Here is a 27,775-nt window from a genome sequence, read left to right on the forward strand (position 1 = left end):
AGCATTGGTTTTATGCACTGGGAAATATTTATTCAAAAATTTCGTTACCATTTGTTCCCATGATGAAATGCTATTAGCAGGTAAAGTATTTAACCATGAACGAGCTCTATCTTTTAAAGAAAATGGGAATAGTCTAAGTTTAACATCATCATCTGAAAAATTCTCATATTTGAATGTTTGACAAATGGCATGAAAATCATTCAAATGATTATATGGATCCTCATTTTCTAGGCCATAAAATGTAGGGAGACAATTTAACACACTAGGTTTTAATTCAAAACTCCTAGCAGCTACATTTGGGTATCTTATGCATGACGTGCTCAAATTAGCTAAGGGACTAAAATAGTCCTTAAATGGCCTCTCCTGTGGTGCTTGTAAATCCATTTTATTTTTAACGTGTTTGTGTGTGCGAAGTGTTTTTTCTAATTCAAGGTCTATAGGTTCAAGATTAGGTAATAATGACCTACGACCATGCATGCAAAATAAATAAAATAAAAATAAAGATGCAAACAAAACAAAAAATAAAGATGGGAACAAAACAAATAAAAATAAAGAAGAGGGAGAAATTACGATACTAACCTTATTGCGCTATTACAACCTTTCTATAAAAATACACAAAAATAAATACGTGAAAGAAATTAACTAAAAATTAAATTAATAAGATAAACAAAAAAAAAATTACAAAGAAAAATAAATGGAAAATTAAATTACAGAATTTTAAAGAAGAGAAAAAGAAAAGAAATACCAACCTTTAAATGTAGATTCACTTTTTTTTCTTTTTTTTTAATTTAATAAAAAAAATACAAGAAAACAAATAAAAGAAATTATTCAAAAAAAATTAATTCTATGAATTAAAATTACTTACCTCCCCGGCAACGGCGCCAAAAACTTGTTGTGCAAATTTTAATGTACTCGCAAGCGCACGAATCTATTGTAGTGTAGATCAATGGTGACGAGTGTCGATCCCACGAGGAGGTGGATTTTAATTATATATAGAATTAATTTTGTAAATGGGTGGTTGGAATTATGGTGGAAATGATTTGAAATATGCTACAACTTAAATTAAAATGGCGAGAATAAATTCTAAAATTGGTATTGAAATGGCGAGAAGAAATTGAAGAGAATTCTATTGAAATGACGCACTTGGGTATCCGGATCCGTATCAACATGCATCATGGGCTAAATAATCCGTATTAATGCCAATTAAATCATGAGGGGGGAATCCACACCTCATGAACCACGCTCTAATCAATATGGTGCTAAGGGCTTATCGTGCCAAATAATAATAACCTTATACTAGAGAGCCGGTGTGACCAAGGCGGTATCTAGACAAGACTATTATTATTTGTCGACGAGAAGTCAAAACATCCACAAAAATTAGAGGGGAAGAGAAAATAAATTTACCAAATTAAGCCCATGACACATGTTGAGACTTCACCTTCAACCCAAGCTTGAAAGAAAATTAGCCACTCATAGTTGAACTAGGGGCAAAATAGGAATTTATTAAAATACGAAGAAAATACAAGATGGAGAGGGAATTACAGAAAATGGATCCCAAAAATGGATTCAGAGATATCAAATTAGGGGGGAGAGGCCCCCTTTTTATAGATACATGGAGTAAATCATGGCCATCGGATTAAAAACAGTTTGGACGCTCAGGATTGCGCCACGTCATCAGTCAACAGTCCACGGTTTGACCACGCGGATGAACAGTAACACGGTTTGACCCGACTTTGAACAGTAACGCGGTTTGACCCGGATGAACAGTAACGCGGTTTGGTTGAAAATAATCCTGTGTGATGCATGCACCGTACACGAGATTTTTCGTCCACTGATATGCTGCCACGTCACCATCAACAGTACATAAGAATTTTAGTCCAACAGGATCGTGACACCTCATCAGTCAATGCCACATCATCGGTCAATGCCACGTCATCATCCGTCTATGTGAACAGTGTTGTGAACAGTAACGTATACAGTACCGTTCACGTGAATAGTACCGTACATGTGAATAGTGCCATTTTTCCTTTTATGCTCCTCCTAAGGTTTTCGACCGTCCTGAGTTCAAAAGTGATGTCCGTTTTGCCGTCTGATCTCTCCTTTATTGTGAAATGACTATAATGCCCCTAAAATACATAAAATACTCAATTAAAATAAAACACATGCAATTAAATCACAAGAAGGTTAAATACATAAAAGTAAGGGTTGTTAGTAAGACTTGAAATGTAAAATGACGGTTTTCTCCTTTATAAATATGCATTTTCTAACACTCAACACCTAGCTTGTTCGGGGTGTACGGACTGTTTTGACTTTTTATGGAGTGAGGGAAGACTGAGAGGGTGGTGGATATGTGAAATATAAGTATGCAACCCAAGAGGGGGGTGAATTGGGATTCAAAAAAATATTCAATTTATAAAGAAAAACTTAAAGCAAATATAATCCAAATTCAAAGCAATAACAATTAAATTGATCACAATATAAAAAGATAAGGGAAGAGAACTTCAAACACAGAGATTTTTACGTGGTTCGACCAACCTCGCCTACGTCCACACCTCCAAGCTTTCCGGGCTTGAGGATTCCACTAAGCAAGCCTCCAAGACTTCAAATGCTTACACTTGACTTCCAAGGTGTCAATAACCTTTACAACAAGAGATTATCCCAATCTCTTTAACCCAAGTGTATCCCAACACTTACAATCACTCAAAACAAAAGATTTTAAATTTATTTTGCCTCTCACAATATATAAGATTACACAATGATGCCCAATATGTGAATAGATGAAGCAAGAATGTGTTCTAAGCTCTATGAAGATTGTATTCTCGAATATAAGCTCAATAGTCGTGTTGTGATAAGCTTTGTTTGAATTTTGTTGAGCTTATTTGTAGTTAGAGCTGAAAAACTAGCCGTTACAAACTATCGGTCCGAAAACGGTTCGCCGTTAACCATTAACGGTTAACCGTTTGGGCTGGTCAAAAGTTACCGTTGGGCCAAATTTCAAATAAACGGTGTGCCATTTAGGGTTACCCTTTCGCCGTTAAATTCCAGAGACCTGCAAGATGAACATCAGTTATCCGTTTAAATTAAACGGTTAAGGATTTGCATGAAGTGACTTCTCTGGATATTATCAGTTAACCGTTTGTAATAAACGGTTCGCCGTTTGTTTCCAGTAACCTGTAAAACAATTTAGCCTTATCCGGTTTTGTTAAACAGTGCCAGAGGAGTACAACCTTCAATTCTGGATGTTATCGGTTATCGGTTAACTGTTTAAATAAACGGTTCATCGTTAAATTCCAGTAGCCTTCCCATATTTTGTGTTTTCTGTTTTTCATAAATCGTTAGAGCTTAGGCAATATGTTGCTCTCTAGTATTAATCGGTTAGTCGTTTAAAAGAAAACGGTTCACCGTTTATTTCCAGAATCACATTTTAAACCAGATTTTGCAGAGAATCTTTTTCTAATTTGAAAGTCCATCTTTTATGAATATGAATGGAATGATTATTAAGGCTTTCGTTTATTAAGGAATAGCTCCAACATTTTTATCAAAAACCATTTAAAGTTTGTTATCATCAAAATCAATATTATTAACATATTTATGTTAACAATATGGTGGGAAGTTCGACTTCAAATGAGGAGAACTTCCAAAAGTCGTCTTAAACTTGTAAAACAACGAGAAAGAGGTTAGAGGTGGAGCTAAGGGTGGCCAGCGACCACGCTCCGACGCTCAAGTCAAAGATGGGTTTTCTCAGGTTTTCTCAAGTTAGAGAGCTTGCAAGCTCTCAATAATGGAGGCTTGAGGTGAAAGAAACCTCAGCTCTTGTGGTTTATGTATTGGCTGATGTGATAAAAATTAAACCTGAATATTTTATAAGGTGTACTTCAGCTGCCGTGCCACCTGCCGTTATTTTATTGACGCTCCTTGCTGTCATGTTAGAGGTATTTTTATCCTTCATATGTGTGGCGACTTAGACATTTCAAAAAATAAGCATGGAGAGCAAGTTTGAGGCGTATATACATGTCAGGTGTGGTGGGGTGATCCCTCATACCTCTATTAAAGCTTTTGAGAATTTGTAGGCGTGGCAAGAGAAAGCTAGTGGTCCCAATTGTTCCCTCTTTTGTAGCACGAGATTTTCTTGTTGATTCCTTATTTTTTGATCGGAAAACAGTCGATATTTTTGAGATTTGAGCTCATCTATCTCTTGACATTTTTATGAATACTTTTATGATCTCTTATACCCCAAAAAGGTGTACTCCAGGTGCCCTCCAGATCAACTAGGGTACCTCCGTACCTGGTATAAACCAATTTCTTGATATCGACACGTGGCGCTTTGTTAATGTGCATTTTATTTCATTCCCAAACAAAGTCAACTTATCTTTCACATGTAGTATTTAAAAAAGTAAATATAGTTTTTATATAATTTAAGTTGCTTAATTTATTGAACTATTTATATTAAGTGTTAGTAAATTTAATTCTAAAAATTTAATTTAAAAGTAATCTCTTGTTCACTTCGATCAAAACTTTTCTCATTTTCTCTATAATTTGGTTTGAATGCTGACAAACTCTAGTGTAGAAAATTTCCTACCCTGATTGTGTTTCATTTTTCATCTCTATAGGTGATTTACTCCACCCTGAAATTTCCTTCTCCTAGAATTAAACTTTCTCCGCAATCCTACACACCCCAAATCTCGCCCATCTCAAATCCTTCATGTTGGGAAAATATGCTCTTTAAAAATATATGTGTTTATTTAATTGTAATAAATTATTTTTATGATTAATAAAATAAATGAGGTATTTTATTCAAGTATCTTAGTTGCATTAATATTTTGAGTAAAGTCTATTTAATCATATTATATATATTTATGCGATCACCATGTAGATTTATAGAAGGCATAAATATAAGTTATCTTATGATTAAATAAATTAAGTTCGCGGTTGATAAATAAAGTTGGACACTTTATTTAGGTATAGACTGTAATAAATTCATTAAATGATTTGCCCTAATCATGTATGAATTTATTGATATAATATGACTACATTGAACATGATCACTTATGAGATTTAATTAACTTTGTAATAATTGTCAGACTTATTAAATCTTATAGGCATTGATTTTACTGTAATATTAATCTTGAGTTAGTTATAATTTTATGATTGTAATTGTTATTCCATTTGAGTTACCAATGAGCGCGACACACACTTGTAGTCAAGATTACCTGGTGTCTTGGTAGGAGCAATTATGTGTATTATAGTTATAAAATGAAAATATAAAATTTGTACAACACATCTCTTGATGAGTTTTCGGTACTTGATCATAGAATTCTCTGGCCAGAGTGTGTCAACATATTTAGTATGTTGAAAATGATCATTAGAGAAATCAATAAGTATCAAGAAACAAGATGTAATTAAATTGATTGAACAATTAAAATATCGATTTAATTAACGATGTGGTACAAAAGATTATACAGTAAAGAGATCAATGTGGCTTGAGATGAATTATTATTCGAGCATACAATTATGGAGGTCAGTTCTAATCTTATAGTAGAGTAGAGTTGGAATTAAATAATTATGCTTGTTCATTTACAGGCTTGATTGTTGTAGCTACTATTGTATGTTCTCAAATGATCCCTGAGCTAGCTCATTTAATTGACTGCACCACTACTGAACCTAAAAATAAGAAAACTGGCATATTAGGTGATAAACCTAATTATAATATTTGTTAAGTTCTTATGCGTTATATTCATGTGCAAATGGGGCATTCTGTTATTTTATAAGGTGGGCCCCAAAGTGGTTACACATTATTTTCACTTTGACATAAATGGAGAGATAATATTAAATTCAAAATATTTATTATTTTGAAGTATAATAAAAGGATAACACATAGTTAGGGTTTTATATGAAATATTATATAAATGTATTTTTCTCAAGAAAAAGAGAGATGTGATTCCAAAAACACACGTTTTAAGAAAAACACTGCAAAAGAAGCCGATTGTTTTGGAAGTAGTGAAACGAACGCCCACACGTCTAGTGCTGATCAAACTTGAGTCATAGCCTAAAAGATTATTTGGTGACGGATCGTGATCTAACAGGAGTAGTGGTAACTGATTGTGATCTAACAAGAGTCATGGTGGTAACTGATCGTGATTTAACATGAGTTGTGGTGTCGGATCGTGATCTGAAGTCCTAGAATACTTTAGCGAAAAAGCAAAGTTGGATTGTCAATGTATGATTTTCTAAATTACAGATTCTTATATATTGTATAAGATCGATCCTAAAAGTTTTTATAAGAAAAACTATTTTTTTAACTAACACTTCATCTATCAGTGTTTATTACCTTCTAATTAACCATCTTTACTAGTTTTTTTTTTCGTATAAATCCATCTTTATTTACCATTTTACTGTAGATAACTTTTCAATTCCTAAGTAACCAAGGAGGTGTCATGGAAGCTGATGAGATTTTAATTTTTGCTCAACATTATCTTTAACAGATGAGGATGGAGAGATAATGATGATTGGACGAGATCTTAAAAAGAAAGGAGTTGATATAACCTTCAGGTGTCTAGTTGGTAGAATCCTGGATACCAAGCAAGTTTCCATAGCAGCTTTTCGTAAAGGAATTCAGCATATTTGGCAACCAGTTGGCAAACATAAAAGTGGAAAGTCTTGGGATGTTCTGTTTCTCCTTCTAGGTGGATCAAAGAAGAATATTGTGTACAAGACCTTGGAGTTTTAACAGATGTCTTTTTGTACTCACTGAGCCAACTGGTATTGGTGACTTTTCGAAGCAAAATCTCAACTTTTGTTCGTTTTGGATTCAACTCCATAAATTACCACTTATGAGTATGACTAAGGTTGTGGGGTTGCTATTTGGAAGTATGATTGTGAAGTTGAAGAAGTCGATAAGGGGTAGTCGCAAATTTGCTTAAAGAAGTTCATGCGAATTAGAGTAAAGATAAATATTACGAGGCCATTAATGAGGGGCCTCAGGGTCCAACTTGAAGGAGAAGAGAATTTATCCACAGTGGAAGTCTACTATGAAAGGCTACCAGATTTCTGCTTTCAACGTGGTAGAATTGGTCATGTGTTTCGAGAATGCCCATATTTAAAATCCAGCTCCACCAACTTCATCCCAATCATTTAGATTTGGCTCATGGCTAAGGGCATCCCCAATGGTTGGAAAGAACAATCAGTTTAAAAGGAATCCAAGGCCAGAGAATGTTCCAGAGAATTCAAAAGGATTTAATGCAGATCACAGGATTCCATCTATAGTGTAGCATTCTGATGTACAAATAATGGAAGAAGATATTTCGATTGCCATTAATGCGAGTTTATCAAAACAGCAGATTTTAACATACAAGGCAGCGATTGTAGGAAGTGAATCAGCTGTTCCGTCAAATGCAAACCAGAAGTCTCCGGATGATAATAGAGTAGCTGTTGGGCCTTTGTCAAGTAGTAAAGAAGATACTTTATTCAACCTTGTGCCACCTAGCCTAAATGCTTCTTTAAGCTCAAATGCTTGCTTAAATAAATGAACATCAACTATGAGCCCAACAATAAATGTTGAAAGCCATGAGCAGAAGAGCCCAGATATTAATCTTAGAAGGTGGAAGAGGAAAGCTATATGTACTAGGCAAAGGCAATTGTGATGGGCAAATATGTAGTTAGCTCAAAGAGGCCGAGTGAAGTTCTTTAAGATATTAGTTTGCATGAGAAGAAATACAAGGCTCATGGTGGTGGTGTTCTTATTTTAAATTATGGTGCTCAATCAGGTGCTATCCCCACGTTTGAAGAATTATTTTCTTATATTTCCCACTGTCTTCAAACGATTTGTGAGACTGATTTATCGGAGGAGGCTAGTTGCTAGCTCCGTCGGTCACCATGTATCTATTAAGTTGGAACATTTGGGGACTGGGGAACCTCTAACGTTTATAGTTCCAAAAAAAGTTCTCCTAATTTGTAATCCTCAAATATCATTTCTATGCGAAACAAAACAATCATTAACAAAAATGGAAGATATCAGAGATTCAGAGTGAGGCTATGGTTTGAACATTGCTTTGCAGTAGGTAGAAGAGGGTTGAGTGGGGGCATAGCTCTTTTATGGCATTCTAGTATTAATCTGAGAATCTTTTCTCTTAGTATGCATCATATTGATTCACTCGTAGAGATAGAAGGGGGAGTTATATGGCCATTCCGAAGCAGCCCACAAAAAGCATACATGGAGTGTGCTTAAATGGCTCTCTATTTATTTATTTATTTCTATGGCTCTGTGGAGGGGATTTTATTGAAATCTTAAAAGATGAAGAAAAAAGAGGCCGTCAACTGAAAAACACTGAAAGCTATGTTTGAGTTCAAGCAAGTCGTGGAGTTTTGTAATTTTATAGATGCTGGGTGGTATGGCTACCAATATACTCGGTCAAAAAAACGCTATCATCGCTCTGGAGTGGAGTTGATTGAGGAAAGATTAGACCGATTTTTCTATAATGTGGAGTGGGAAGAATTGTTCAAGGACTCTTTTGTAAATCGTATAAATATAGTAGGCTCTGATCATTGTCCTACTGTGGTGGAAATTAATAGAAGCAAACAATAAGGAAGACATAAGCCATATTCTAGAGCCCTAAGTTTTCCACTATGAGTATCTATGGAGTCAGTATGAAGAATGAAAAGAAAATATCGGCGGAAAGTGCAGCACTTCGCAAAATCCTGTTCTATCTTTTATTTGTAAGATTCAACAGTCTCAGCACCAACTCAGGCAGTGGAGTAAATTAAAATTTAAGAATCGAAGCTTTGAATTTAGGCAGCTTCAAAATAAATTGATGTTGCTAAGAACTAGCCCAACAGAGAATATGGTGATGGATGAGATTAGGAGTGCGGAAAGACAAATAGACAGATTTCTTATAGAATAAGAGATTTATTGGCAGCAGCGTTCTTGAGTAACATGGCTCAAATATAGTCACAGGAGCATTAAATTCTTTCATGCTAAAGCTTCTACCAGGAAGAAAAGGAATTCAATTCATGGAATTCTTGGTAAAGGGGGTTGTTGGGTTGATGATTCTGATGAAATAGAAAAAGTCTTTATTAATTATTACAGACACTTGTTTTCTTCTAGTAACCCCTCAGAGGAAAACATTAACTCAGCTATAGAGGGCTCAAATCTACGATAACTGAGGAGATGAACCAAGTTTTAAACAAAGATTTCATGAGGGACGAAGTAAAGGAGGCTTTAGTTTAGTTGAATCCACTTAAAGCTCCACGTCTAATGGTTTTTCTGTAATTTTTTAACAAAAACACTGGCCCTCAGTACAGGCGAAGGTGTTTGCACTCTATCTTCATTTTCTTTACAAAGAAGGGGATTTATCAACTCTAAATCAGATGCTTATTGCTTTTATCCCTAAGGCTGATAACACAAAGAAGATTATAGAGTTTACACCCCCTTTGCAACGTGATATACAAGATCATTGCTAAGGCTATGGCCAACAGAATGAAAACCTTTCCTTGATCAAATTATATCCAATTTCCAGAGTGCTTTCATTCCGCAATGGCTGATTACTAATAATGTGGTGATTGATTATGAATGCCTCCATCAAACCAGACATAAACGAGTGGGAATTCGGGTGTGATGGCATTAAAATTAGATGTCAGTAAAACCTATGATAGAGTAGAATGGTCTTTTCTACCAAAAGCTATGGTCAAGATGGGTTTTCCCTGTAAACGGGTAGCTTTAATCATGCGATGAATCTCTTCATCATCTTTTTCACTTCTAATTAATGGTACGGTTAGAGGCATTATTCATCCATAGAGAGGCTTACGACAGGGATGCCTCCTCTCGCTTTATTTATTTTTTATTTGTGTTGATATTTTGTCTTCTTTACTATATGAAGCTGCAGAAAGAAAATTAATTCATGGCGTGGGTTTCAATTATAATCTTGTAAAGAAAATTTATTCATGGTGTGGGTTTAAATTATAATCTTGTAACTATTTCTCATTTATTTTTTGTAGATGATAGCTTAATATTTACCGGAGCTTCTCCTGAGGAATGTAGATTTTTTAAGGCAATGTTTCACAAGGACATGAAGGGTTCAGGGCAGTTATTTAACCTTGACGAATCCTCCACATTTTTGAGGCCCCAGTGTCCAAAATCGCACCAAAGAGGAACTAAAGGCTCTTTTTCAGTTAAATGTAGTTCCTCATCATGAGAAATATCTTGGTCTTCCATCGATGGCGGGGAGGAGAAAGCATCAATTTTTCTCAATGATCAAAACCAGGGTGCTTAACAAAATTAAAGGTTAGCAATCACAGCTTTTCTCGTGGGGAGGCAAGGAGATTCTGTTAAGGCAGTTGTGTAGGCTATTCCAACGTATGCAATGTCTGTTTTTAAGCTCCCAAAAGAGCTATGTGAAGACAAAGGCAGATCATAAGTTACTAGTGGGGTACCTTTAATTAATCTGGAGGGATCCATTGGACTTCTTGGAAAGTCTTGTGCAAACTGATAAAGGATGGTGATATGGGCTTTAGGGATTTTATTTTTTTTTAACCAGGCGTTACTTGGGAAGATAAAGTGGAGAATTATGCAGCACCTAACACTTTATTGGGGAAAGTTTTAAAGACTCGATACTTTCGGCATGTAGATTTTCTTCACTACGATTTGGCCAGCAATTCCTCTTGTGTGTGGACAAACATACTTTCAGGTAAAGAAGTAATTAAAGCAGTTTCTAGATAGAATATTGGCGATGGAAGATCAGTGCAAATAGACAGAGATAATTGAATATCGAGGCCGAAAATTTTCAAGCCTTTAACTCTTATGCTGCCAACAAGAATGGTAGCAAAGCTAATGAATTCAAACCAATCATGGAATGAGCCCCTGATTTGAAGACCTTTTCTGCCCATAGATGTTGAAGTTATTCTTCGAATCCCGCTACCTAATGTGCCAAGGTCAGACCAATTGGTTTGGCATTATGAAAAGAGAGGGTTTTATACTGTCAAAAACAGTTATCAGGTGGCCTTGATGCTTAATTACTCAAAATTTCCTTCCGCTTCTTCTTTTATCTGAAGCTAGCGGAAGCATCTTTGGTCCTTATATTTTCCCAGTAAAATTAAAATTTTCATGTGGCAAACTTTGTTCAATACTCTACCTACAACAGACAACTTATTCAGGAGAAAAATACCTCATTCTCCCAATTGTCAGAGATGTCAAATAACTAAGGAAGATGTTTCCATGCCTTATTGTCTTGTAAGATGGCCAGAAAGGTACGGAAGCTTTCAAACTTTAGCTGATGTGTTAAATAAGAACCATTTCAATACCTGCACTCTTTATTATCTAAGGAAAAATTTGAAGGTTTTGCGGTTCTAGCTTGGTCAGTTTGGAAATCAAGGAGTCTTGCTCTTTTTGAAAAAGGAGGGATTGATACTTTGAGTACTTTGGTAAGTGTCAATAGTTTAATTCAGGCTTACAAGGATGCTGAAGATTCCTATGTTAAACCCTTGAAACATCTCTAGTAAGTAAAGAAGAAAAAAGGTCCCCTCCTGATAATAATTGGTTTAAGTTGAATTCAGATACAACTACCTGTGAGACTGAAGGTTTTGTCGGGCTTGGAGTAGTTATTAGAAACTCGAGGGGAGAGTTTATGGCTGCTTCAATTTGTAGAAGATCCTTTTTGGATGATATTAAATTTGCGGAAACTAGCGCGTTATTGGAAGGCATCAAATTGGCAATGGATTTAGGGCTTACTTTACTTGTGATTGAGTCTGATTCAGTTAACGTCATTAGTCTCATATCAGGGAGAATCATTAACAATTTCGAGATCCATTGGATTATATCTAACATTAGAGCTCTTATTTGTAACAGAAGTTTGTCTGCTGTGAAACATGTACCGAGGTTTTATAACTCAGTGGCTCACAACGTTGCTAAGATGACTCTCGGTCAATTAGAGTCTTGTACACGACTGAAAGATGGCCTCCTGAAATTGCAATTCTCTTATAATATTTTTGTATGATGAAGCATTATTTTTCAAAAAAAAACAAATTAAGTGTTTGTAACTTGGGTGAAATGGATTTTGATGCTTAAACTCAAATTCATTCCCTTATGAAATAAATAATGGATTAATCCATTAATAATCCAATCCAATAAAAATTGACCCAATAACCATTTTTCTTATTTTATCATATGAATTCGCATTGCGTTAGTGAGTCAACACGAAACTTTGTCAAACCTGCTAAAATAAGTTGGTTCATAAATGGAAAAGTAGCCGAACAGTTAGCTAACCGTCTTTTCCTAGTCGATACTCTCGATAGAACAAATTCAATCGAAGTGGTTCAAGCTATGATCCGGCTTCTCTACTCAAACTGGGATGTATTAAATCTAAGTTGGCGGTGATTGTGACCATCTCCATATTCAATTGAGAATCCATGCTAATGGCTAGGGATGGCAATGGGCACCGCCCGCAGCGGGTTTGCCATTATCAAACCCAAACCCGCACAAAATTTAAATTACCAAACTCACCCGCAACCCGCAGTGTGTTTTAATTTTTTTACAAAAACCCACCCGCAGCGGGTTTTAACAATTACCAAACCCGCAATGGTATCCGGTGGATTTTTTGCGGGTTTCCATATTTAAAATCACAAATGTTTAATATATAAATTTATAATAATAACCTCAAATTCCATATAACATACTCAATTTTATATTTAAATAATGTAAATGAAAAATTAAAATTTCCACATCAATTCAACACAAATTCTCAAATTTAAGTATAAATTACACAAATCTATTTAAAAAACACAAACTAGTATCTAAAAATAATAATTACATTTCATATTATCATTTAAAACAAGCTCCAAGAGAAGATATTCATTTTATTCACCACCATAAGCACACATCCAACACAATGCCTATAATAATAATTAAGATTAATATTTTCAAATACTAATTCGAAGGAAAATGCCTTTAGTTTTCTTTAGATTATGACTTTAGAATAAGATATAGGCCACATACACACATACACAACTTTGAGCCTTTGACGATTTGGTAATTTAATTAATGACATTATTTTCTTTATACATTTTTAGATTAAAATTAAACTAAAAATATTTGAAAAAAATATTGCGGGTTTAGTGGATATCCATGCGGGTATCCACCGGATATAATGTTAATACCAAACCCACCCGCATCCATGTGCGGGTTTTAATTTATAATACTAAACCCGCCCGCAACGGGCGGGTTTTGACGGGTGGGTTTGGGCAGATTTGCGGGTTTGCGGGTACAATTGCCATCCCTACTAATGGCCAAGTCTCCTCTCATCTAATCCATGCTAAGGGTGATTGTAACATGTTAATATCTAATATATTAATTATACAACGCAATTAGCAAGTGATATATAAAATGTCACGTAAATTAGAACACAAATTCTATATCTAAATTATATCATTATAATATTATTGGTAAGCCGTTACATTAGTTAAAACTTCATTTAATGAAAAAGTTGCGAGTATTTTGAGAATATTAATTCAATTTCAATCAACTCTTTTATCACGTGGCATATAGTAAATGAATGAAGAGCAATACTGAAGAGGAGGAAAACTAAAAATGCGTTTTAAGTTGTTCAAATTTATTGGCCTCACCTTTCAAAAAATTAAAAACTTAATTTGTTTGCAAATGGATGTGCTACCAAATTATTTATTATTACCAACGAATAATACATAAAATGCGGCGTTAAACTAATTAAGTAGCCCCCGACCGCCGCTGCAACTCTCACCCACTTCGAAATCGACCTAATCCAAATCCCATATAAATATCGCCCTGCAGGTGAAACATGTCTTATTAGTCTCTTTCTCTGATCGCTCCACTCCATTTCATCGCGACCCCCCAGTCGCTATCACCCACCGCCGCCTCTATTCTCTGTATCGCGTCGCCGACACAAGCGATCGATGACCGTTTGCTTATAACACGTGTGCGGCTGTTATCGAAAAGGATAATCTTTATCTACAAGTGACTATTTTGCCCTTGAACCATTTTTCAGATTTTTGAAAGTGGCGGGCTATTAATCAAAACCAAATTAACTGTAACCACACGACACGAGCCGGGAAGGTAAAGTCTTAATTCGACATCGTTTTATTAATCCATTGTAGTCCGCCCTATAACTGGCTTCCTATTTGCCAATAAATGTTTTAGGCAGGCAACCGAGAAATGGATTCGCCGCTGAACTCAGAAATCGAATCATTTTTTGATTCGGCTCCGCCTCTCAATGACCGCGCCGCTATCAGCCAGAAATTGAAGGAATTCATTGCACTGAATTCGTCAGAATCAGGCAAGGGCTCGAGATCACCATTATTAATTATAGCAAAATATACAATATCATATATACATGTATATATACACACGCACACACAGAGAGATGTCAAAATTGACACTATCTCACGGTGCTGTTTAGTTAATTCACAATTTTATCACAATTCGCTCTCTCTACAAATATATATGAAAAAATGATTAGTGAGCACCTGGACACGTGCACAATTATGTGACTCCTGGGAATAGTATTGAAATTGTTGATTAACCGGATAGTGCCATGTGACAATCTCGTTCACCATAAGGTTAGCACTGTTGCTAGATCATTCCTCTAATATGTGTATATATCTTATATGTACTTGTTTGCTAATTGTGTTGCGTTTTTTAAATGTGATTATGAAGGAACAAGAAGAGTGGCGTGTGTGACATCCGGCGGCACAACTGTGCCACTGGAGCAACGCTGTGTCCGTTATATTGATAATTTCAGCTCAGGCCACAGAGGAGCTGCTTCTACTGAGTACATACATCGACTATGTTTCAATCAAGCTTTAAATGTTTAATATTGGTATTCCTTTCCCTTCTGGAGCATTAATAATGTATTTAATAAAAATTGAATTTGTAGGCATTTAATTAAGATGGGATATGCTGTTATTTTCTTGTACCGAAGGTTAGTGTTGGTTGGCTTTTGTTTGTTTTCTGATTTGTGGATCATGTGTGGGTTTTTCTCTTAATTGTTTCTTTTCTTGCATAGGGGAACTTGCGAGCCATATTGCAGTTCTCTCCCTGATGATGCGTTTCTTGAATGTTTTGAGGTCACTAAGGAGTCAGCAGTTCAAGGTTTGTAGCTTCTTTGAATTATTATCAAGTTGTCAACTTTGGTTTTGTTAGTTGAGTTTTAGTTGATTTTTAGGTGATATTCACGTTTTACGTATTGGAATTGGGTATCAAGTTGTTTGTCAAAACATTTTTGTTTGACCCGGTGGGGGCTTTGTAAATTTTTGCATGAGATGTTGTTTTAATTCACCATTAAGAAGGTTAATAGGGTTGTGTCTGATATTTCAGTCTGCCAACCTTATTCCGAAGCAGTGAAGAGAGCCATTAGGGATCATCACGCTGTACGGACCATTATTATCTTTACTTATTTTGAAGTGTTTTCTTTTTGGATTTAATCTTCACCTCAGTCATGGCTGTTTACTGTCTCAATTTGCAATGCCCTAAGAATGATGGGTCATTTTTGCTGTCAAATGTTATTACAGGCAGTAGCAGGAGGCCTTCTGTTGAAGCTTCCCTTTACAACTATATTCGAGTATCTTCAGGTTAAACTTAATGAAATTTTAATTATTTCCTTTTCCCCCTCTTGAAGTCCATGTCTGATACAACAAACTTTTTGTATGAATCTATGGAAAGGGTTATTCCACCAAATGAAGATATGTTCTTTTATGCATTCATAATCTTTGGCATAGGTCAAAGAAATCATGCTCTTTAAACCTCCCCCTCCCTTCTTCCCCTTCCTAATTTTTCGAATGGAAGGGTTGTCAATTTAATTGAAATTCAGTTACAAAATTTGGTCCTATTTTTGTTTCGTATTACTTTTCTTGTAAGATTATCATATATTTTTCAAAGTTTTCTCATTGATCTTATAACAGGGACTACAGACCATTGATCTATTATTTGTTTTTCAAGTTGAATGCTGCTGTTGATCAAACATATTTTATTCATTTTCACATTCTTTTCTTTCCTGTATATCTTCCCAGATTGTCAGCTTGACTGGTATTTCTTGATGTAGCGTAGTTTCTTTCTCGAAAGCTTATTTCTGATAATCTGATTGCAAAATGGACTTCTGCGAATTCCCATTCCATAAATGTTGTCCTATTTATTGCTTTTTTGGTCTTTTATTGTGATCAGATGCTACAGATGATTGCTGTATCTTCTAGGAGTCTTGGACCATGTTCTATGTTCTATCTTGCTGCTGCTGTTTCTGACTTCTATGTCCCATGGAAAAGCATGGTAACTATTCATGAGAGCATATTGCATACTTGTTCTTCATTTGTGCTTTTAAGACTACATTTTATGCTGGGGAAAGGTAGATCTTTTAGGTCCTAGTGAAAGTCCGACTTTTCTTGTCTTTATAGCAAAAGCAGTTTCGTGTTCTCAAAATAGAGTGTCTCTTTGATTTTGTTGATGTATCACAATTACACATAATAGACAAAATAAACTACCTTTCTAATAAGTGAAAGTTAAGCAGGGAACCTTAAGTTTCTCCAAGGAAAATAGCAGTAGGTCATGTAAAGAGTGAGAAACAGATCAGATGTGCTCCCATATCATATTGTATGTCACTTACAAGTCATGTGTGCACGGTGTACCCCTGAAGCCAGCCTTTTGTTAGCAGCAGTCATTAATACCAATTTTTTCACTTTACTTGCCAATAATCCAATGGGTGTGTGCGTCAAAATGATGGAGATTTTAGAATTTTCTTTTTGGAGTTCAATGGATGTGTTTGTATGTTACTTTCTAACTAGGTACCAAATGTGCCCCAAGTGTACTTGAATTGGTCTATTGGAGCCTGGAAACTAAACTTTAGGAGAGTTTTTCTAAATCAATTAGGTAACAAAAAGGTTAAATTGGGTCAAACTATTCTCAGATTACTGGATGTGAGCTCTCTTAAAATTTCAAACTCTTTAACCAATTTTTTTGGCTTAATAAAGCTGCATTATTTTGCAGGCAGAGCACAAGATTCAGTCAGGTTCTGGCCCTTTGGACATTCAACTTTTGCAGGTGCCAAAAATGCTCTCAGTTCTCAGGAAAGAATGGGCACCCATGGCCTTCTGCATATCATTTAAGGTTAGAAAACATGCCACTGATATGGTGATACATTTATGTTGCTTATGAAAGAGATATTTTTGTCAAAAGAACTATTTAAATGGAAACATGTGCTGTGGCCTCATCGCAGCGAAATCTATGAAAAAATTGAAAGAATTTTGAGTAAGTCATTCAGGCATTTATTCTAGCTGTCGTAGATGTTAGGTTTTGTATATTCATGTATTCTTTTAGTTAAATTTGAGTTTTGAGTTAATAAGGGTTCAAATGTAAACTATTAATATGTTTTCCATTATATGATCTCATTTTCCTTTGTCTTATTCACAGCTTGAAACAGATGCAGAGATTCTCTTAGAGAAGGCAGATATGGCTCGGAAGAAGTATGGGATGCATGCAGTTGTGGCTAATGAGCTCTTGTCCCGCAAGGAGCAAGTTGTAGTTGTCACAAATAATGGGAAAATTCCAGTTTATCGAGACAAGACGAGCTCCGATTCTGATGTAGAAAAGCCCCTGACTAAACTGCTTGTGGACAGACATTCCGTTTACATCAAGGATTCCAACACATAGCAGACAGCTCTCAAATACGCTTTAAAACTTTCTTAGTTCCTGTTTGACATGAGATAAGTGTGTCTGGACTTTTACTAAGCTGGAGTTAGGAAGCCTACGAGTCTGCACTCTGGAGACAATAAATATCATAGTCCATATATATACCATTCTGCACACGTTGTAGCAATTATATAAATCAATATCTACAACAAATTATTGTAATTCAATAAATTTTGAAGATTGCCTCCAGAATTTGTCCCATTCACTCAATCAGCCCCTATACAAATTTAATATGTAGCTGTTCTATGCAAGTTACGCGATGCTTGGATCCTTCCCCTCCCAAGTTATCTTCCGAATATTACCTACTCTTTCAAGAACTCCCTTAACTGCAATTGAAAATGCATCTTCGAGTGATTCCATTGTTGACCTCCGATTAGCATACGCTATGTTTGGAATTAGTCGTATTACCTCTTCTCTCATAGCCCATATATCATCCTTTGAAACTTGATCCAAAGTCATGTTGATTGAGACTTTCCCATCTCTTATATCATCCATTGGTATGAAAACGGAATATTTAGAAGAATTCTTGGGTAGATGCCACTGATATTGATCATAAGCAGAGCTTGGATGGAAGAACACTGGAATGCATCGAGCTAGAATGGCATCAAAAGTTGATCTCCTAGTGTATGAATCTCCCGGCGGCTGTAAACAGAACACCGAGTCCTAGGACACCTCGACTACCGCAACAGGATTGTCGCAGGTGGTTCCTTCAGGTTTCGGAAAACACTCGATCAACTTGCAAAACGTCCCGGAAGCTAAACATTGCCGGATGATCTGACTCCAAATAGAATCTTTCATGCTAGGCCGCTGTTTACCAGCAAAAGAGAACAAGTGTCGCCTTGTTCTATTTCTCATTTTGTTCTGCCATTCAAGCACCTCGCCTTTACCGGAAGGATGGAAGTTTGAAGGGTAGGGTATAGCAAATTCATTACTCCTGAAAATTGATTATATGGTAAGCATTGTCATGTTCATGAATTCCGGAAAAGTATTGAGCTTGCTATCCTAGTCAAAACGGTTGTCCGATTGTCTTTGAAAATCCCAAGCAATTCTGCCAGCAACAAAGAAGTGATCTCTACCCCACATTCGTTTCCATTCAGGCTGACTGACAAGACAACTACACATATCAATACTCAATGAGTCTCTCATGGAATAGTCATCACCCCAAAGGCAACGGCCAACATCAAGGCCAGCATAATAAGGCACATATATTGCTGAAGCAATGGATGAATCATTGGTTAAGCACCTGTATTGCTTCATCCTCTCATGGAAAATCAATTCTAATGTGAATAGTGATACTCCTTGAGAATTTTTTGGATGAATGGGCACATATCAAACCACTTGCAGAGGAGTGTGCAATTGTTGACCACATCATCGTTGAATCTCCTTGGAAGATCATGAACATAAATGTACTGACCAAAACATGAATCTAAAACACTTGTATTTTGATTTTCTTTTGATAGCTCCCTGAAGTTACGATAATGTTTAGAGTTTTGGCTGGAATTGATGGCCTCAGCAAAGTTGTTGACTGAAGGAATAAGGGCACCGTTTCTGCCACGGCTTGAAGTTGAATAATCAAAGGAAATCAGCAATGTCAAGTATAAAAGAAAGGCGAAAAGGATGACTAGCCCAATCAGATTATAACACCGTCGGCTTATCTTTGTCTTTATCTACCTGATATACACAAAGATTCATTGAGTGAGTAAAAGGAGAATTGATAGAATTGTTTTTTAGTGGTCAAGGTTTCTCATCCCTATCCATCTAAATCTTTTATATAGCGCGCGTGCACATACATTATTTATATACAAAAATAAAGTTTTTAATGACAAACATTCAAACAATTTATGGTCTATTATGGAAACTTCTCTGCATTCAACAACAAACTTTTTAACGTCATAAAGTGTTTTATGATATCTTCTTTGCTGTTATATGATAAGGAATTCTTTTTTTTTCCCCTTTAATTTATGTATTTAGTGTAATTAAAATCCAAAATAGGCCGAATTACTTCTAAATATTTAAAAGAAAATTTGAAATTACTCAACCGTAGCACTTGATATTAAGAGCATTAGAAGGGAGAAAAAAATTACCTATACAAGAAAAATGGAAATAATATTGGACAAGTTATTATTGTGTGTGTTTGTAATCGTTGATTGAAGGATCATTCGAAGCGAAAGTTCAAAGAAAATTGTTCTTTTGATGAGTCTGTAGGAAATTAAAACGAAAATGAATTCAGGTAGCATTTACTTTTTGGATTGGAGTGGGAATTTAGGATTGAGAGTGTGGAGTAGGAGTGGGAGTGGGAGTAGATTGTTTACTTACACTGGAATTGAAGTATGGAATGGAGATCAGAATCTAATTTATGTGTTTACTTTGTCTTGGATTGGGAGTAAATAGTTTCAAATTATAATTTAATCCTTATTTAAAGAATTATAGTTTTTAATTACAAAGTTAATAAAAAATATATTTAATGAATAAACATTTATTTATTATATTTATAAATTTATAATAATTATTAATATTCTTAATTATGTACATCACAATTTTTTATTAATTTTAATTATATAAATTAAAAATTATTGATAAGGGCAATATAAATGAAACATTTTTACTATTAACATAGTACAAAATTAATATTTTCTTAAAATAAACTATTTATTATTATTAATATTAAATAAATATAGTGCTATTATTTTTAAAATAAATATAATAAAATTATATTTTCAAATGAAAATAGCATATAGTAATATTTATTAATTCTCTATTAATATAATAATATTATTTTTAAGTAATTTTAACTTAAAATCATTGCAAATTATTATTTAGTTAAATATAATAATATTGTTCAAATAAATAGAATGTTATTTATTTTATTTTATTAAATATAATTAAAAAAAGGGTATAAAATGGAAGGGTGAGAGTGAGAATCCACTCTTACCTCTCCTCATGGGAGTCTCACTCCCCACTCCAAAAATGGATGGGGCCTACAGAGTGAGATTCTTAATCCTCCCTTAAATTGTTGAAGTAAACAACAGAGTGAGAGGAATTCACACTCCTCACTTCTACTTCAGAAAGTAAACACAATCTCGGTGTATTGGTGGTCTGCAAAGAAGGACAAACCACATATTGCATGTTATTTAATTATATTTAGAGAAATTTAAAAATAAAATGGTTGGTTTTGTTAGCTTTTAAGGAAAATACTAATTAATTAATTAATCTCCACTTTATATAGTGTTATAATTGGCATGCGGAAAGAAAACCACAAAAGATTAAGAAAAAAATGAGGTTAAGAGAGGATTTAGGTCATTCTAATATATAAAAGCTAATTTATTTATATTTATTATCTTCAGTAAAATTATCAGTCATCCATTAAAAAATTTAAGGGTTCGGCCACAGTACAACGGTAGTACCGTGCCACTATTGCATTCAATCGTTAGATTTACTTAGATAAATGAATCTATTAGGATCCAACGGCTATGTGCAACGGTGGCATGGTACCACTGTTGCACTATAGTTTTCTCCAAAATTCAAACATAAACAAATTTTAAATAAAACACAAAAAGCTGAACAAAGCGAAATTGACAACAACATGAAACCTCAAAGAGAGAGAGAAACCTGATGATAACAATGAGAGCCCACATTTCTTTCGGCGTTGTTAGAATGATGTGTACAAATTGATTTGAAAACATTTCACATTAAAGTATTCTTTAACACGTGTGCATTTGTACAAGTGTAATGTTAATTTTTATCATCATTATGTCAAAAGTTTCAATTAAAATATTAGTGCTCTATGAAAATTTCCAATTGCATTAAATAAATGACACCGCATTTGCTATGATTTTGACATTATTATTTTTTTAATTCATAAACAACTAAGTAAAACGTTTAAGCCACCTCCCCCATACCTATTCTAAACAAACGTCGTCATCAATCATGTAAAAGTTCTTCTATTCTTGTAAGCAACAACAACAATTTCTTTCACCAACAAAAAAAAAAAAAATTCTTTTGTAGAATTCAAAATGCAATTAATTTTAAATTTGAGCACCAATAGTCAGGAAAAAACAATTACAAAAATAGCAAGTAACACCGATCAAATTTATGTATTTAATTTTCAAGATTTGAATCTAATGTTCAGCTACTCTATATTTAATTTTCTATTATACCTTCGGGTATAGTAATAAACGGTAAATATTTAATTAATTTTATATTCTTATACAATAACTACTAATTGTATATCAATGAGTTTCAACTTAAATCCTAATGTCATGTATTAATTAGTTATTGGATGATAAATTTTATGACTTATAAAATTATTTAATCATTCATCCAATAGATGAATTTCACATCAGTTAATACCTAAATTAAAATTTAAATATTAAAATATCTAACATTGCTCATCGAATATTTCTACAAAATTAACAAAACTATCAACTTAACGTTCAATCTAAATCTTATTTTCTAACACAATAATTCCAATCGAATTTATATACTAATTTTATCAGCATTTCGTCTTGTTAAACCTCTTTATTATTTTTATTTACATTCTCCTTTCGATTTTCCACTTTCCCCGAAATAGAAACTTCTAACAAATCATAGCTTTGTCCACAACCGAATCTTACTGCAATTAAGTAACTGAAATTTAAATTCTTATCCAACGAGAATCAGCGCCGCTTCAAATCTGCGTCATCACACCCATATCGGAATCCTTATCTCATCCCAATTCCCAATGCATCCCCCATAAGTTTACCCATCTGTCCGGTTTACTTTCATTCGCTTTCTATATTTAGCCTCGCTGTTTAGTTTACATATCTTGCAATTTGGTCCCTGCATTTTTACTTGGGTTTCTTTGGTCGATTTTGAAAATCTTGAGATAGGTTGACCGGAGAGGCCCATCTGGGTTGCTTTATTAGATATTCTGGATTTTTGGGTATTTGATTTGCTTACCCATTTCAGCTTTTAGGGTTTCAAGTTATAAATCTATTTACTTTTTATCCATATTTTGTGAATTGGTATTGCTTTTGATTGATTTTAATAGATTCTTTGCCAAATAAGCTGAAATATTGTTCTTGTGATCATTTGATTTTGCTCATTTGCTTTTGTTTTAACCAAGATATGGATATAAGCAATGAGGCTAGCATTGATCGATTCTCAATTGGACCATCAACACTTGTTGGTCGGACCATTGCTTTTAGAGTCTTGTTCTGCAAATCAATGTCACAATTGAAATATCATATTTTTCATGACTTGTTGGAGTTTATATATAGATTTAGAGACTTTGTAACACCCTTGATATCATGGCTGCATCCGCGGAATCCACAAGGGATATTAGCAATGGTGACAATTATTGCCTTTTTATTGAAACGATGTACTAATGTAAAGCTGAGGGCTGAAATGGCCTATAGAAGGAAATTTTGGAGGAACATGATGAGAACCGCGTTGACATATGAGGAGTGGGCTCATGCCGCGAAGATGCTTGATAAGGAGACACCTAAGATGAATGAATCAGACCTTTATGATGAGGAACTAGTCAGGATCAAGGTTCAAGAGCTCCACCACCGTCGCCAAGAAGGATCTCTGAGAGATATTATCTTTTGTATGAGAGCTGATCTTATTAGGAACCTTGGTAATATGTGCAATCCTGAGCTTCACAAGGGTAGGCTTCAAGTTCCTAAACTCATAAAGGAATATATAGATGAGGTCTCGACACAACTTAGAATGGTTTGTGACTCAGATTCAGAGGAGCTTTCATTGGAGGAGAGGCTTGCTTTTATGCATGAAACAAGACATGCCTTTGGGAGAACAGCATTGCTTTTGAGTGGGGGTGCTTCCCTTGGAGCCTTTCATGTGGGTGTGGTTAAGACACTGGTTGAGAATAAACTTATGCCCCGTATTATTGCCGGGTCTAGCGTGGGATCAATCATATGTTCTGTTGTAGCCACTAGGTCATGGCCTGAGTTACAGAGTTTTTTTGAGGATTCTTGGCACTCATTGCAGTTTTTTGATCAGTTGGGCGGGATTTTTTCGATTGTGAGGAGGGTAATGACTCAAGGAGCTGTTCATGACATACGGCAGCTGCAATGGATGCTAAGGCATCTCACAAGCAATCTTACATTTCAAGAAGCCTATGACATGACAGGACGAATTCTGGGAATTACTGTTTGCTCCCCAAGGAAGCACGAACCACCTAGGTGCCTTAACTACTTGACTTCACCTCATGTTGTTATATGGAGTGCAGTTACTGCTTCTTGTGCTTTTCCTGGTCTTTTTGAGGCCCAGGAACTGATGGCCAAGGATAGAAGCGGAGAAATTGTTCCTTATCATCCACCATTCCATTTGGGTCCTGAGAAGGGCTCAGGCACAGCAGTGCGTCGATGGAGGGATGGTAGCTTGGAGATTGATTTACCTATGATGCAATTGAAGGAGCTCTTTAATGTCAATCATTTTATTGTAAGTCAAGCAAATCCTCATATTTCTCCATTGTTGAGACTGAAAGAGTTTGTGAGAGCTTATGGAGGTAACTTTGCAGCAAAGGTATGTATAGAACCACAATACCTTTTAACTTTCCATGATTTTAATTTTTTTGGTTTGCATTTTATGAGGTTGCCTTTGCGTTATGAATTTATGATTCTTCTCCTAGTTTGTGTTGATCCTGTTTTGAAGCTTTCTTTAAAGTAAGAGCAGACAATATTGAACAAGCAGACATTGACCTAGCATCTCCTACTATTTCAGCAGCTGATTTATTCTTTCTCAAAGCACTGGATAGAGTTGCTCTAACGGCTGTAGAATTAACATACATAGTTGCAACTTTTAAATTTATTCTTTTAGTTGTAAACATCTAGATGGTACTGGTTTGAACGTAATTGTGTGGACATTGTGCTAGTTTGGGTTTGCTTCAGACTGTAAAGCAACTGACAAATCCATGTACATTGCAGGCCATTTATATAGAAGCCAAGTAATCCAAACATATATATTGTTGATATTCATTACTGATTTTCATGGTCTCTTTGACGGTCGAACAAATAGGTCGAAAGCATTGAGAAATTTTATAACTATAGCAATCTTTATTATGCCTTTATCATTTACTATTTTTCAGAGGATATATTTATGGCTTATTTAGTCTGCTATTCCTTTCTAGTTACTATTCTGATTAAGATTTTTTGTTTAATTTTGTAGCTTGCTCATCTCACTGAGATGGAGGTTAAACATAGATGCAATCAGATATTGGAACTTGGTTTTCCACTTGGTGGTCTAGCCAAACTTTTTGCTCAGGACTGGGAGGGTGACGTTACTGTTGTTATGCCTGCCACAGTTTCTCAGGTAAACGAAATTAATGGTTATAGGCTCAATGTAAAACAATTTATTATCTTGGGTTTAATGTCGAGAAATCCTAAAACATCTGACTGTCTCTATGTCTCTCCGATCTTGGAGATTAGTTTATGAATGTTGGAAATGTAAAATGTTTTTTTGAAAGCGATTTAGCATTGGAAGCTTTGTTTTAGAGTCCTATGTATTGAGACTGTATCTTGTAATGTGGATGGATTAGCAGTATATCTATTGTATAGGGATCAAACAGTTTTGTCCCACTTTAACCAACTAATCGGCCTTTGTTTTTCATATATTGCCAGTATTTAAAAATCATACAAAATCCAACTCATGTGGAGCTTCAAAAGGCAGCCAACCAAGGGAGAAGATGCACTTGGGAGAAGCTTTCAGCTATAAAAGCAAACTGCGGTATTGAGCTTGCTCTGGATGAGTGTGTTGCAATTCTAAACCACATGCGTAGACTCAAAAGGAGTGCTGAGAGAGCTGCTGCAGCTTCTCACGGTCATTTCCTTCCCACCAAATTCAGTGCCTCAAGAAGAATCCCTTCTTGGAACTGCATTGCACGTGAGAATTCAACTGGCTCTCTTGATGATGACCTCCTTGCAGATGCTGCTGCCTCACTCTATCAAGGAGTCAGTGGAGCTTCAGGAGTGCCATCGCCTGGTAGGAATTTGCGGATGCACCGGAATGCACATGATGGAAGTGATAGTGAATCGGAAAATGTAGATTTAAATTCTTGGACAAGATCTGGCGGTCCCTTGATGAGGACTACTTCTGCAAATAAGTTCATCGACTTTGTCCAAAATTTGGATGTGGAAACTGATCTGGCCAGAGGTTTGATGGCTCATCCTAACTCCCATGCTTTTCAGACAGGAGCCAGAGACTCGTATAATCACAGCCCAAGGACAACACCAGATAGAGGTTCAGAAAACGAGTTTGATCAGAGGGAATTTGGCAGTAGAACCTCTGTGAATGGTTCTAGTATTATGGTTACTGAAGGAGATCTTTTGCAGACCGAAAGGATTCATAATGGAATTGTGTTTAATGTTGTTAAGAAAGGAGAACTATCACTATCAAGTAGGAGTCATGATTCATATGACAGTGAAGTAGCTGAAGTGCAGATTGATTGTCCAGAAAAAGAGATGGACGCTAGTTCAGAATCTGAATTTGGTGATGATATCAACAATGCAGCTAGCTGTGCAAGTGAAGCTGCTCTAGATTCTAATCACACGGATCATTCTGGGATAGATGGTCGTAGTGATCAGAGTGTTGTAGATGGTTAATTTGAGCACCGTATGTATATATGTGATTCTGAACCTCTTAAGGTTGCATGTTATTGACAACCTGAAGAAAGTCCTAGCGGTAGCACGCAGAGAGAGTACGACAACTTCGACAGCCGAGTTGGAACTCGTGTAACAACTGTAAATCTCAGGTACAAGAAACTTAATGTTGGCGGCATTATACCCATATACAACGTTTATAGTTCTGATACCACCGCTTGGATAAGCAAATCCTTGTTTGCCAAACCAAGAAGGAAAACACGATTTACTTTCTGGACTAGTGTTGCAGTAACATGCATACTTGTAGTTTACATTGTCTCATAATTCAATAAAAGGAAAGGATTTTCCTTGTCTCTATTTATCGGCAAACTTTTATTATTTTCTTATCTAAGATCACCAAATGAGAGATCACATCTTTTGATTGTAGCTGTTATTATTAGATTTATATTGTATTGCCATAAGTCATGGAACTTAGATTTCTTCATAGAGCATAGATTTTAGATTGAAATGTTGGTTATTTTTGTTGTTTTGTTTGGTCAAATGTGTTTTACTTCTAGATAGGAAAGTTTGAAATCTGAAAAATTGCAAGAGAGATCAATATTTCTCACATATATGTTGTTGTATCCCCACTAGAGTTGGAATTGACTGTGCTCTTTTAGTTAAATATATCCTTCAAAGATGGTGCTGTGGTGCACCGACTTTACTTTGTACTCGTAGGTTATCAATGGATTGTTGATTTATCAATCTCATGAACTTCGAACTGTACTCTTTAATTCTTATAATTTCTTATAGCTATTGTTTTGGCCTTTGACAAAGCCTATGTTTTTTGCGAATATCCTGCCAAATAGTATACAAACAATATTGAGAAAAGGGACATTCACTTTTTCCTTGTTTGTTTTATACCGACTTGTCGATTCCGTTTAGATGAGGTGTTCTCTCTGATGCAAAATATGTGGAGTGTGGTGCCGGTCTCCAGTTGTTTCCACATACGCACACTTGTTGAAATTTAAAGCAACTTGGGGTGGTGGTTTAGTGGACCATTGATGGTTATGGTTTTGCTTTCTTTTTCCAATCTTTTGCCCTTGGCTTTGGTCTTTGAAAAAGTTGGCCAATTGTCTTTGATCTTTCGATATAATTGAGAAATTGGAATCCGTCTTATCGGAAGATTTTTTGCGATTATTTCTAATAATTAATGAGTTAATTATCCACTTCGATATTTTATTGAATACAAATGGTGATATTCTTCTTCCATTCATCATTAGAAAAGGAATTGATCGTAATTTTAAACCTATTCTTTTAATGACTCCTCTTAACTGAGATAAATGATCCAAGACGCATGCTTAAAACAAAATAGAAATTGGTTGGAGGAATCTAAGTGACATGCCAATGGATTAAATCTTTAATCCAAGTTATAATACAATAAGTTTTTGTATTAATTATATTTGGATTAATTTACATACATTTGGGATGATACAGTATTTTA

At 35.2% G+C, this 27,775-nt stretch overlaps 2 protein-coding genes and 1 pseudogene across 3 annotated transcripts; 2 read left to right on the forward strand and 1 right to left on the reverse strand.

Moving 5' to 3' along the window:
• The first annotated feature begins 13,740 nt into the window (after positions 1-13,740).
• Positions 13,741-17,887, forward strand: LOC102609359 (phosphopantothenate--cysteine ligase 2-like). Of its 2 annotated transcripts, XM_006491501.4 has the most exons (10): positions 13,741-14,074; positions 14,159-14,294; positions 14,675-14,789; positions 14,895-14,939; positions 15,024-15,109; positions 15,335-15,387; positions 15,529-15,588; positions 16,178-16,279; positions 16,994-17,113; positions 17,417-17,887. In XM_006491501.4, the coding sequence occupies exons 2-10, from the start codon at positions 14,174-14,176 to the stop codon at positions 17,654-17,656; spliced, it is 942 nt and encodes a 313-aa protein (XP_006491564.2). In that variant the 5' UTR covers positions 13,741-14,074; positions 14,159-14,173; the 3' UTR covers positions 17,657-17,887. The 2 variants fall into 2 exon arrangements, with proteins under 2 accessions (XP_006491564.2, XP_052290217.1); XM_052434257.1 differs by lacking the exon at positions 13,741-14,074 and having other exon boundaries at positions 14,104-14,294.
• Positions 17,796-21,592, reverse strand: LOC102631013 (probable xyloglucan galactosyltransferase GT14; annotated as a pseudogene).
• A 689-nt stretch (positions 21,593-22,281) lies between these two features.
• Positions 22,282-26,649, forward strand: LOC102609626 (triacylglycerol lipase SDP1). Its single transcript, XM_006491502.4, has 3 exons — positions 22,282-24,220; positions 24,863-25,006; positions 25,315-26,649. The coding sequence occupies exons 1-3, from the start codon at positions 22,802-22,804 to the stop codon at positions 26,293-26,295; spliced, it is 2,544 nt and encodes an 847-aa protein (XP_006491565.2). The 5' UTR covers positions 22,282-22,801; the 3' UTR covers positions 26,296-26,649.
• The last annotated feature ends 1,126 nt before the right edge of the window (positions 26,650-27,775 follow it).

Source organism: Citrus sinensis, chromosome 9 (assembly GCF_022201045.2).
Source record: "Citrus sinensis cultivar Valencia sweet orange chromosome 9, DVS_A1.0, whole genome shotgun sequence".
NCBI classification, from domain to species: Eukaryota; Viridiplantae; Streptophyta; class Magnoliopsida; order Sapindales; family Rutaceae; genus Citrus; species Citrus sinensis.